Source organism: Epinephelus lanceolatus, chromosome 11, assembly GCF_041903045.1.
Source record: "Epinephelus lanceolatus isolate andai-2023 chromosome 11, ASM4190304v1, whole genome shotgun sequence".
NCBI classification, from domain to species: Eukaryota; Metazoa; Chordata; class Actinopteri; order Perciformes; family Serranidae; genus Epinephelus; species Epinephelus lanceolatus.
The window spans coordinates 25,042,359-25,055,836 of NC_135744.1; the positions used below are offsets into that span (position 1 = coordinate 25,042,359).

At 40.2% G+C, this 13,478-nt stretch overlaps 1 protein-coding gene across 4 annotated transcripts in view; it reads right to left on the minus strand.

Annotated features, from left to right (window-relative positions):
• Positions 1-1,828: 1,828 nt before the first annotated feature.
• The window catches only part of c2cd2l (c2cd2 like), a 30,178-nt gene continuing 18,528 nt past the window's right edge, over positions 1,829-13,478 (minus strand). The window contains exons 5-15 of one of the 4 annotated variants that reach the window (XM_033633979.2): positions 12,992-13,102; positions 12,222-12,335; positions 10,772-10,871; positions 10,552-10,684; positions 10,036-10,100; positions 8,222-8,343; positions 7,023-7,194; positions 6,825-6,923; positions 5,842-5,975; positions 5,084-5,297; positions 1,829-3,729 (exon numbers count right to left, since the gene is read on the minus strand). In XM_033633979.2, coding sequence (XP_033489870.1) covers positions 3,485-3,729; positions 5,084-5,297; positions 5,842-5,975; positions 6,825-6,923; positions 7,023-7,194; positions 8,222-8,343; positions 10,036-10,100; positions 10,552-10,684; positions 10,772-10,871; positions 12,222-12,335; positions 12,992-13,102 — 1,509 coding nt within the window. In that variant the 3' untranslated portion in view covers positions 1,829-3,484. Of the gene's footprint in view, positions 3,730-5,083; positions 5,301-5,841; positions 5,976-6,824; positions 6,924-7,022; positions 7,195-8,221; positions 8,344-10,035; positions 10,101-10,551; positions 10,685-10,771; positions 10,872-12,221; positions 12,336-12,991; positions 13,103-13,478 lie in introns of all 4 variants that reach the window. The other 3 variants (XM_078172408.1, XM_033633988.2, XM_033633970.2) reach the window with 3 other exon arrangements.

Genomic DNA, 13,478 nt, shown 5'->3' on the forward strand with positions numbered 1-13,478 from the left:
GAAAAAAATGTAAAATTGCTATGTTAGTCGATTATGTTTGTCTCAGACAGAGGTATCAAACTCATTATATTTCAGGGGCCACATGCAGCCCAATTCGATCTCAAGAGGGCCAGAGCAGTAAAACCACTGCAAAATAACCTATAAATATCAACCCCTTCAAATTTTCCTTTCATTCTGAAAACGTTCATCCATTTACCTAACAAAGACATAAGAAAAATTATGTGCAAATTCAACAGTATGCCTTACTGTTTCCACAGTCAGTCCATCTACTGCTCACTTTCATTTTCTACTACAGTGGAAGCTGTCGAAGAGGCAGGTTAAGTCATCCCTTGTCTTACAATCTGAAGTTTTGTCAGTGCCTCAGCAGCACCCACTCCCACTAATACTGTTTTAAGACAGAAGTCTGATACAGATTCTTTTGTACTGATGCTGTTGGTTGACAATATTTTGCACAATGTTCAGTATCTTTAAATATGACCTCAGTAAGTATTATTGTTGCTTAAGAGAGTTGTATTCTGGTCAGAGTGGAAAAGCCTCCAAGGCAGTATTTTACATGAAGTATCTGCTCACTGTTTAAATTGCTCCTGAAACCTCTCAGCCTTCTCATGTGCATCAATATTAGGTGTGCAATGTCATCTAGAGGGCCATATTGGACCCTTTGGTTTAACCTAGGGTATGCATGGAGTTTGGCAAAAAAGCCGTCATGTATGCAGCTCCTGAGTTGTTCCTTTAGGGGACTGTTCTCTACTTATCGGGGAGGGGAGTTGACTGGCTGGCTGGAGTGTGATTTTATTTCCTTTTGACCCTCCCCCAAAGCTGCAAACATTCTTCCCTGAGCCTCCCTGAGTGACTTTGGGGAAATGTATGACCCCTCCTCCACCATAGATTAGCTGTTCGATTTTAAAAACTTACCTTTTGATGTTTAAAGGTTAAAAGTTGAAGATGAAATCCTGGATTTGAAAAAAGCCTTGACTTTTCACTCTTGTTTATTTGGTCAAATTTAAAATGAGTAATGTAGAATAATGTGATTTTGATTAAACAGCACTATTTTAAGCTTAGATTTTCTCATGTTTTTCTTTCTGAGGGAAGCATTTGTCCCACATAATAGGTTCAAGGACCATAGGAAATGTGAAAATCCAACATTAATATGGTTTTACGGTTTCTGGCTATAATAAATGGTATAATTTTTTGCGATTTTTAAAGAAAACATACCTTCTAAACCCTTCAGATTTGAAAGAAAACCACTCTTGTAAGAGGTTTTTAATCTCAAGAGCTTTTTCTTGGTAAAATAAAAAGAAACATAGTATAGCTGGCCTGTGAGAATAATGAAACCTTGGAAAGAACCACACAAGCTAGTAATTATATATATATATATATATATGCAGTGACATGATGTAAGATATCTGATACTATATTGCTGTAGTATACTACATACTATTATTTCTTACACTATGTTATATTGTTGTACAATACTCTAACCATAAAAGTGGTTTATTGTTGATCTATCCTACATTGTTGTACTATATTACTAAACCTCTACACCTCATACTATGTCTTATATCCTATTCTATATCATAGTGTACCAAATAATGAGGTAATTCTGCTGCACTACTTTGCTTTACTATATTATCACTGAACTACTACACCTCATACTATGTCTTATATCCCATTCTATATCATAGTGTACCAAATAATGAGGTAATTCTGCTGCACTACATTGCTTTACTATATTATCACTGAACTACTACACCTCATACTATGTCTCATATTCCATTCTATATGTGACAAATGTCTGTTACCTCCTAAAAAGTAGTCATAAATAATGTAGTGATGCTCCAAAAATAATTTATTTGCAATAAATTAAACATTTCAAATATAACAACAAAAATCATACATTTCTTAAATTTTGTAGCCGCTGTCTGTTTCACATTCCAGCGATATAGTGTTTATTATGTGTCTTTAGACAATGAAGTGGCTTTTTTTTTTCATTTCTTCAGCATTATGAATTGGTTGTAGTTTCGTAAAGCATGTGGTCCGTTTGACAGCAGCAGCTCCACTTCTTGGATCCCTTTTATTATTAGCTATGATGCAAAATACCCTGCAAATGTTCTCAAAATCATTTAGTTTGGTTGTTCTGAAGTCTCATAATCGATGCAGTCAGTTAAAGGATTTTTGATTTTCTCTGACAAAAACACAAATGGCCAAAAATGTATGTACATTTTTACACACTGCTTCTGTTTGCCTTTGAAGGACACAGCAGGTTTCCTCTTATCTCTAGTTGCTAGTAACCGTTTCATTTCTAGCCCTGAGTATGTCGACTCCACCCATCATGCTGTCGTGAATTTCGAGCAGAGCATCAACCTCAAAGTTCTGTTTTACCAATCGAAACTGCAGAACTGGTACAGTACTGTCACTCATGTGAGACTTGTATTTAAAAAGACACATTATGATAATTAATGTAGGATAGGTTTTGCAATGTTTAGTTTATGATTATGATTTCCTGCAAATTATTTTGCCTGCAACGAGAGTGACTGAGAGTTAATGCATTAATGAAATGTCCACATGAGCATCAACTTAAGTCTCTGTAATATGTGTAGATGCACGTTTGACTTATTGGAGTGACAGCGGCCACGAGGAGAACAGGACCTGACCATGTTTTGTATTCTCTTTTATACAGACAGAAAAAAGTTTAAACTTATTGCCCGGCTTGAGTCTGAGAGAGATCCTGGCTGGTTTCAGAAGCGAACTGAAATGCGTTATAATATTCCACAGAAAGTACCTTTATAAAATAAAAAGTACAATAAATATATTATTTTCTGTTTCTTATATAAGATACAACGTTGAACAACATCCTAAAACCAACGTATAAGCAATTATGAATGGACTGCTAGGTAAGACTGCATTTGTTAACTTACTGAAACTATGTGTTTAAAATTACATCAGCGTGGGAAAAACACACAGCAATGTCTCTATTTTACAGTGATGCAACCATGATGACTCGTCTTTTTTGGGGGGGGGGGGTTTAAAATAAATAGCACTTGTTTCATGAGAACCACATAATAATAAATAACTGTTATATAACTCAGGAATTTTACATGTGCTGTTATAAAACAGTCCAAAGTGCAACCGATAGCATCATACTGGCATTTTATATCATTAAATAGTATAAGAGCATTCCCACCATCAGTCACGCTCGAACACTCCCGCTGTAGTTTGTGTTCAAACTGTATCACCTTCCCCTCACTGAGCAGCAGATTTCTCCTCAAAGAAACAGTTTTCATAATCACATGTGATTAAACGTGACTTCAGTCCTGAAGGTGCAATCACTTCTCTCCTGAGGAAAGCCCTCCCAGAGGTATCCTCTGACAACCCGCCTGGGGTGTTCAGCCTGTCCAAGACTGGACTCTTGCAAGGTTTAGTTCTTCTTCTGACAGTGACAACAGACAACGTTTAAGTCAGGATGTCCCATGTCCCGCCCTAATGATCAGTTATCCAGTGAGCCCGCTCCTCCGTTGGTAGCTTTGCCTTTCGATTTGCCTGATGAGCGGAAAGAGAAGCGTTTGATGAGACGCCTGGAGAAGCTGCCGGACTTTTTACGGCTGATGGCCGCGGCGGCAGCAAAGTTATTGCCCATGTTGGAGATGTCTTCATGGGATTGGCTGAGGCAGGGCTCCTTCTCTCGATGTCTCCTGCGGAACAACAGCTTGGTCCCACTCTGTAGAAAGCTCACTAGAAGGAAGCAGACAGAATGCGTCACTATAATCAGGGTTCACACACACTATCATGCACATTTTCATTCCATCACTTTTTCCATGACTTTTCAAGGACCCATAACAACTTTTTTTTTCTCTAGGGGTGCATGATATTTGATTTTTTGCCGATATCCGATATGCCAATACTTAACTGATACAGATATCAATATATCCACTTTTCCCCACCCTGTTTTAATGATCATCAAGACTCTTCTGTAGTGGAATTAACAGCATATTATACGTACATGCGTACTCTTATCATGATGGCCCACCAGCATATGGAGACATAAAATACAATACCTTCCAACGCATGAAATATTTGCTCATTGTGCAAATTAAGAAAAAGCATGTTGGTTTCTGGATTCTGATATTTAAGTTAAAGCCAATATCGGCCCATAATGATGACGTGCATCCCTATTTTTCTCACTTGTCCCACTTACCTGGCATTTTTCAAACATATCAGATTCAAACTCTATTCAAACAAAATATCAGCACACATGAAGAGAGAGACAGAACAGGACGGGAAAATGGAAAAACATACGTGATGGTGAGCAAAATGTCACAAATCAACACATATTAGAGCTACGTTACGTCGTCAGCTTTGGAAAATAGATTTACCGTGATGTTACATTATGTGAAGGGTTATCCACGATAGATTACTATAATAATCCCATTACATACAACAAAACTTCAATGACTTTTCCAAAACATTTACCAATTCCATGACTTTTCCAGGCCTGGAAAACATGATTGTGAAATTCAATACATTTTCCATGTTTTCCATGACCCTGGAAACCCTGTATAATTAAGTGGTAATCCATTATTACACTATAGGGACATTGTTGAAAAGCAGTAACTAAACTCACAGCTACTAGTTTTATGAATGAATTCAGTGATTTCATGGGAAATCTTTATTGTTGTATTGATATTCAAATAGAAGTCATTGATCTGCAGTGTGGCCACCAGAGGGCAGTAGAGTCCATCATGTTGTCTGGCCTCAGTTGATGTCAGTGCTCAACTGATGTTTTGGTGTTAAATTTTGAGGATTACGTAAAGCTACAAAAGATTTGTTTGCATTTAAAATAAACTATAATATTTAATAGAACAGTTCTAAAAACCAAAACTAAAAATTTACATCTTTAATCTTTCATTTTTGCTCCAATGTCGAATGAGAAGTGACACATGCAGCCAAGCAATTTGCAAAACCAATATTTGAAAGCTGAACTGATTTTACACTTCACATAAGACACTACTGAACGATGTTGTTGGAAACTTAACCTCCGATTGTTTTACTGGACACAGACCGAGCAGCAAACTGTGACGACTGTTACCTTTATGGTCCTTGAGGCTGCGGGTTTCCAAGGCACCAGTTGAACCAGTATCTGATTCCACATCGTCCACAGACGGGCGCTCCGACACGTCCGAGGGTGTGGTTTCATCTGGGTCCTGGTGATGCCCCGCCCCGTAATGGTTGCCGTGCATGGCTGCATCCATGGCTGCAGCGTAGCCGCTCGATAACGCGCAGTCATCTTCTGCGAGCGGAACCTGCTGAGAGACAGATATTGAATCAAAAGTGTCTTTTTAAAAATGTGAGCACGATTAAGGCGTTAGAGAAATTGCAACCTAAAAACAGATTAAGACGAATACTTAAAATATGCAACACACTTTTTAGCATCAAGACACATTCCAGTTAATTTTGTGTCAAGTTCAAGTGCAGACTCTCAAACTGAACATTTCTACAGTCTTTCAGGCAAGAATCAGGTCAGAGGACTCTAATTCTCCTATAATGTGGCCCAGTGGGGGGGCTGGCACTGTGAACTAAATTTAGACTAAACTCATTTTGCCTCTCCGTCATTGTATTTTAGATTCCTTCAAAATTGGTTTCATAGACTTTGTTAAAGGCTAGTGTATTAAAGTTTGATAAATCATCAAAAGACGTAGCTGTGCAGGTAACTGACGTGCAGATGCACTTTAATAAACATACCGTACTGCGTGTCTAAAAATTACCTTCTTTACTTCTGTGTTGTTTTACCAGAAATGGCAAGACCTCCACTTGCCGCTACATTTGAAACAGTTTCCATTCTCTGACCTTTGACACGCCTGAGATGATCAGCGTGCTCCTCTTTGTTGGCGTCTTCCGTGCTACTTTGGAGGCGGACTCCGTCAGCTGCCGAATGGCCGTCTCTGCAACAGGATCCAGGCCATTAGAGAGGCGGCTGCTCTCTGAGCAACAAAACACAAATATGTAAATCAGCACTACACTTGTGAACCATGATAAATGGTTTTTCAAGAGGGCGCACATTATTAAATTAATTTTTGTTGCAGGGCACATCCATTTGAAAATTAATGGTGAACCAGAAATATATCCACCTTATTCCTAGGGGTGCTATTATAATAATTATGGTTGCAACTTCCAGTGAGATAGTGAAAGGAGGTAGGTGTAAAAGGAGAAGATATTTACAGTAAGCTAGCTCGGGCTCTGTTAACGTAGCAAGGCAAGCTAACCGCTAACATGCTTGGTTAAAAATTAAACCTACCAATGCTTTGAGACAGCGGTCAGAGATGGCAGAGGTGTGATCACAATATACTGTCTGAGGTTTAACAGGTGATGTGTTCCACATAATTTATTTCCCAATCACTTTAGGAAAGAGGATTAGCGTACCATTAGCTAACTGTTACCATTGGAAAGTGCTGGTTCGGATTCAGTGCCAGAAGATGCGCCCATAATTTTGGGGGGCCAGGAATAAGGTGGATAAAAAAACTATAATATCAACTAAAAAGAAAAGTTTTATTGTCTAAGAGAAATCATATATAAAGTTAAACTTGTCACACTTCGTCTGTCCTGCTTATTCAGTTTCCTTGCTCTTTGCTTTGTAAAGCCAGAGGTTTCTCTGTGTAAATCTTTTGTTAAACAACAAAAGGTTTACGTGACCCAGAGAACCTTCACTGAGAGTGCATGATGTAAACTGAAAAGAACATTCCTCTCATCTCATGTTTCACTGCAGCTGGCTTCTTATCCTACTTTGCATTTGTTATGTAAAACATCATCTGGCCTTGCAGTCAAAAACTCACTGCTGAGGTTGGGGCTGGTGCTGCTCCTGCCGTCTGACAGGATGGTGGGTTTCTTCTCGGTCACCTCCACTTTGGACGGTGAACACAGAGGTGATTCACCTGAAAGGCACCACGACGATTGTTAATATAATCACCACATTCTTTTACATCATGTTCACCCACTCTGGCACCATGTAATACTTTACTCTGTCCATTTACCTGGACTGCGGTCCAGTTTCAGTCGAGACTGGACGGTCGTGACAGTGGTGACGATGGTTCCATCTGGCATGATGGTTCGGTCCACATCGACTTTCTTGGTCGGGGTGAGGGAGGAACGAAGTGGCAGAGCATTGTGTGCACTGCGGGGCTCCTCGGTTTCCACATATAGTAACTTGAAAAAGAAAAAGAATGGTTTTTATTTGGAAAATAAAACAGGTTGAGGGGTTGGCACTTCATTAAAGTGATACAATGCAGGAATTTTCAGTTACTGTTTGTATCCGGACCGAGACCACTTCTTCAAGAAGGTCTCAGTTCGCTTGTTTTGGTGCGTGCCCTAGTGCGGTTTGTTCACACCTTCCCAAATGAACCGGAATTAGGGGGCAAAGGAACTTGAGTTCAATTGAACTGAACAAAACAGGGTAGGTGTGAAAGCACCCTAAGACCCAACCTCAGCTTTAACCACTTGCCGTTTTTTCTGTGCTGTGTCTGCCATTTTTATAGCTTGCTCTTGGATGCATGCTGCTTACAGTCTGGTCTGGCCACTACCTTTTTATAAAACTCAAACAACACCTCTGCACTGTGCTCAGGCACCTCGAAAACACAGCAAAATAGAAGAAAATATAGAAAGAGGGCAGATCAATACACCGTTACACACTTGTAGTGGGTCTTAAGGGATGTTTGAGGGAGGTTACTGTTGTATGAGTCTGTACATTGTGTTTTAGAAAAATCCTGCAAATTATACCTTTGAAAACGAGTGAACTTTATTCAAGACGTGGGCACTCTATTTAAACAAAGAAAAGAAAAGAAAAGAAATTTCAATGACTAATCAGAGTAGGTATGATAGGTTGCAGGGGAGGTACAGGACAGCAGGGAGTGTGCTGATATGACATGTTAGCCTGCAGAGATAAAGCCGTTGTTTATGTTGTGTTTAAAGATCGCAAGAAGGCAAAAAAAGGCAACCAGTTGTTCAGTGAAAACACCAGAAAACATCCGCAACAGCAATCACAGGCATGACAATGGACGGTGTATCAGCTGTTATACAACACTCCCTCTCCTTTTGTTGTGAATCTTTGTTTCGGAGCAGCTTGCTTGATGTTAGATAATAAACTGTGATGTAACTGTTCACTTCAAAAGCATGAGAATGGCTTTGGAAGAGCTTTCCATAGTTTTACAGAAATGTGCAGCATCTTGTCGCTCACCTCTGCTGTGACCGTAGCATTTGGTGCCAAGCCGTGGCCGGGGCTTATCGACACTGTATGTTGTCCAGTGGGAACTTTGCACCGGAGGTCCAAGGCGATGGAGGCGTGGCCAGGCAGGAATTCTATCACAAATTAAAACATAAAGAAAAGTCTTAAGATATTTGTAGAAACAGCCAGTGTTGCCCCCAGAAAATGTTTTATAGCGTTGGCCACTGAAATCTTGGGATTACATGCAAAAACCAAAAGCCATGACTGAATTTTAGAAATTCTATTATGCTGTTGTTGTGTGTAGGTTAGCTGAAAACTACGTCAGTATGAGAGATAAGGAATTGCAAACTGATACAGTGTGGTTTCTTATTTTAGAGTTAATATTACTAGTTATCTGATGTGTGTTGACTAATACTGGTACAGTTAATACAATGCGATACGATACGATATGATACGATACAATATACTTTATTGTCCCCGTAGGGAAATTTGTCTTTGACTTAAGTGCTGTGCACGTAAGTTAATAAAAAAGTTGAGTTATACGACAATTCTTTTTTAACGTGTTATATATCGATATATACTTGTGTTATGCAGGATTTATACTTCCGCGTCTGTGGAGAGTCTGCGCCGCACCCTATGTCATAGCTTGACTTACACCTCCCCAGAAATGTAACTACACGTTGCGGCGACGCAGACCTCCTGTCTGTTTCTGTAAATTGAAACCATTTCCCTCAGTGGAAACAAAGCTTTTATTTACTTTAATTTCACAGGTAAGAAACAATAAATTGTGAAGACAATAAAGCCTCCACAAAAATAGCATTTTAAGTCTTGTGTGCGATTCATCCTGGCTTCATATGAGCAGAGGAAATCTCCGCTATTCGCTAGGCAAATTTATACAATGTAAAATGCCATAGGCTGGTGCTAATAACGTTAACAAGTTATATTTGTTTGGAAAACATCTTTAGTATAAGACAGTTGTTTTGTCAGTGAACCTTGTGAGTTGTAATGGAGCCAAATTATGTAAAGTTACCTTTGTTAAATGTTGCTGTTGTCCCTGGCTTCATATGAGAAGAGGAAAAGTTCGCTAGCCACTAGGCTAATTTATACAATGTAAAATACCATAGCCTTGTGCTAATAACATTAGCATGTTGTATTTGTGGGGAAAATGTGTCCAGATAAAGACAAGTGTTTGTCTGTGAATGCTGCCAGTTATAGTGGAGCTGATTTGTGTATTTGTGTTTGAAACTGTCTCTATTAAGCCATGTTTAATGTGTGTTTAATGTGTGTTATAATCAACTAAACTTTGTAGCATTTCATAGAAACCTCCTCCACTGACTAGTGTTTTGGAGGTGTAACTGCAGAGTGACACAGACACACCACCGCAGAAGTATAAATGCTCACAACAGCATAGGCCACATGTGTCAGCTAGGGTGTAGGCTCTGCATAAAGCTGATGCACAAGTATAAATCCCGCTTTAGGTGACTCATTGATCTCCAATTAGGCTGGTTGTCCTTTTCCTCACCAAGACAAATGTACAGCTTCAGTTTGAAGGAGTATGTTGATTATAAGGAACAAAACATTTACTGAGAACAAGCCCTCTCAAGTTAAGGGAAAAAGGAGCCATGGGCCCCCTGTTCATCCTTTGGGGAGCACCAGCATGAAAGCCATTACTTGACTGTATACATCCCAAAACGCTAACCACTACAGTGAGCCTGCCAACAGTGCATTTCAGGCATCGATGATTTTGCTTAAGCAGTCTAAACATTCCTGCTGATCAGGTTTCTGAACAGCAGCCAGTAGTAAATTGCTATCACGCAATGCCTTACGTTCCCTTTTGCCGTTCCGCTCCAGAAGTCGTACTCTCAGCTCTTTGGTCTCGAGGCCCAGCTCCCTTCAACACACATGAAACAACTGTGTTAGAATACAGGTGAAAAAACCTCTCTGTGCAAAAAATAAATTAATTGGAAAAATCTGACTTCTCCTTGAGCTGATTTTTCCCTAAAAAACTTTAAATTTAAAATAATGTAACATAACATTACTATTCCTGATGATATATAAGCAATAGTCAAAGTCATATTATTTATTAAACTTATTAAAGGCTGCTTCATCCTGTGTGAGTATGGTTTGATCAGATTTGATTGACAGTGACAATAAGACTGTCATCAAATGTTGCCAAATCCTGATTGGTGCACAGAATAATGACATCATCTACTTCAAATCAGTGAGATAAAAAGTACAAAAATCTTCTAGTTATAATCACAACTGCTCCGTCTGAAGGAGGGTTAATGTTAAACATGCACAATCATGACACAGCAGTTTCCACATCACGGCTGCCATCTTACAGAGTGATTTCTTCACTCCATTCCAGTGGGGCGTTGGGGTTGCTGGGCACAGACAGGAAGCGGGTTGTCCTCTCTGTGGAGGGTTGGTCCAGGCTCAGGACGCAGCACAGCTCCCCTGATTTAGACCACTGACCTGCATGCACACAGCGAGACAGTGAGACCTTGGCAATCTGCAGGAAGCCAGGCAGAAATGATGTGATGCTGAGGCGAAATATCTGACCTTTACTTAAGGTCACCCTGAGCTGCCGGAGCAGGAGTTGTCTCACCAAGACACTCTGGGGTACAGAGTTCAATCCCACTGCTAGATGGTCCATGGGGGCCTGAGAGCATTCAGAGCGTACAACAAAATCATTTTAAAGGATCAGTGTGTAGGATTTAGGGGGATATATAGGCAGAAATGGAATATATGTTTTATTTAGTGTTTAATCACCTGAAAATAAGAATCCTTGTGTTTTTGTTACTTTAGAATGAGCCTTTATATCTACATAGGATGTGGGTGCTCATCCACTGAGTCTGCAATGTTGCACCACCATGTATATGGACAAACCAAATACTGGTTCTAGATAGGATCATTTGCTGACCAGCACTGAGATATGTGTCTCTGGTGTGAACAGCCAGACGACTGCTGACGGGCGGCTGCACAACAGTTAACACATCAGGGCGCCTCCACGTCCAGTGTAAATCAAGCGTCAATGTATTAACCTCCTAAACAATGAACACTAAAGCCCCATTTCCACCAAGCAGTACGGTACAGTTCAGTTCGGTACACATTTTTTCCACTGTGAAAAGTTGTGGATGGTACCAATGGAACCGTTCTGTACCGTCCCCTCTGTTGGGGTACCTAGCACACAGATCTGGTACTAAAAGGTGGAGCTGTGAACACTGCAGTCTGTTGATTGGTCAATAGAGGACGGTCACTCTGCTCAGGGCTGAGTTGTGGCTGGTTTTGAAGCTTATGTAACCACTGTTCATACCGGGGCGAATTTTATTAGTAAACTGTAACTATAAAATGAAAGGATGTTTTGCTGCCTCTCGCAGCAGCTGGAGTCTGAGAAAAAATAACTTAATTCACTGGGTCAACTGCTGGCAACTTTTAAGGTGAAACGTTTACTTGAAATGTTACTCAATGCTTTACTGTGCATTCACACCACAAGCGTCATGAGCATCATAAGCGGCCGGCAGCCATTCATTTTCAATGTACGCTTGCTACGAAGGGCGTCAGGGGCGTCAGCTGCAGCGAGCGGCGCGACCGCTGGCGCTCATGACGCTTTTGGTGTGAATGCACAGTTAGGTGACGACGTGAATCAACTGAACACACCTTAAACATTTCATATGACAGCTTTGATTATCACTTTAGTTTTTATATGACATACACTTTTAGTAATGAGTGGATCTTCAAGCGTTTATATGTATTAATTTCGGCTGGTTTGTGGAGTGTCGCTCCTGTGGGCTATCGCAACACTAAACCCCTGAGCTTGCCTTAGAAGTACTTAACCTGGAGAAGTTTCAGCTCGCCAGTAATGCCACTACATCCCCATAAATCTTACACACTGTTCCTTTATGCAAAAGAAATATCATCTGGTAATTACCATTTATTTAATGAATAAACAGGTTCCTGTTAGTTTGTTTTATTGCTGGTAGCAAAGGTAGCAAAAAAGCATATTTCTCACCAAGGGACTGGATGCGTATGTCTTGAGGTTGAGGACCATGGCTGGCTGAGTGCTGAACAGAGTGTCCTCTATCAGGCCTGTAATCATGTCCAGGTCTGCACCACCCTCAGCACCCTGGGATGAAAAAGAAGCAGCTGATTACAGACAAAAACTGGGGGTTGTAATCAATTCTTACACCTGATATGATCTTTCTTCTAATAATACCACAGAAGAACAAACAGAGTGTAATTGTTTGTTGCTTTTATCTAAAAGCCATTTAGTTTGTTCAAAAAGCACCTTTGGGGGATTTCACCACAAGGCGGATACACAGATTATTTTTCATTTTCATTGACATCGCAAGATAAGATGAGGGTCTGTGCTCTCTGGGTGCCCTTCTAGTACATTTTTGTTTACAGATAAATTAGGTATCCCTCAGAACTGTGCTCTATATATGTTAAATCCTTTATTGAATGTGTTGCTGTCACAGACATAAGGCACGAAATGGCATGCAAGTTTATGTAACGATATTCAAGAGCGGCATTTCCCTCGTGACTCATGGTGAGTTTAATGGGATGGAACATGACTCACATGCAAACATCACATGCTGACTGAGATTTATGAAGAGAATCTGACAGAAAGTGTGAGCACAGAGGAAAAACTGCATACCTTTCCTTATTTTGGACATGTGCAGCCTAGTTTGCAAACTCTAAACAGGTTCATGTATGAGGTGTCTGCTGACTACATGACACAGACATATCATATTAGTGGTATCAGTTATCAGATGTTCTCACCTGTCTCTGCAGCTTGCACGGAGACACCGTCAGAGTAAATGATGGCTGCTTGGAAAGAGTCCAGGACATCAGCAGACCCTCGTCCTCCACCTCCTCCAGACTCACCACCACCTGATGGAGACAGACAGGGGGAGCAAGGTTGGAAACAGATCAGACATAGAGGCAGACACCACGTTAACCAGAATGCTTTTACAATCGATTACAAAAGTAATATTGGCTAGTAAGGAATCTACATGTCGCATTTTCTCATTACTAAACAAAAACCACACAACTTAATTTCCCAGATGATTTACAGCCCCTGTTAGCTTCCACAGTGTATTTTACATAACACCAGCTAACACGTGGAAGCAGAGAACATGCAGAGGATGCTTTATTCTGCTGCAGAAATATACATGTCACATAATGTGACATGGCGGAAGGTCTGATGTGCAGATGGAAAATCACTTCCAATCTGATTAACCTCTATAAGATAAAGAGAAAACAAACA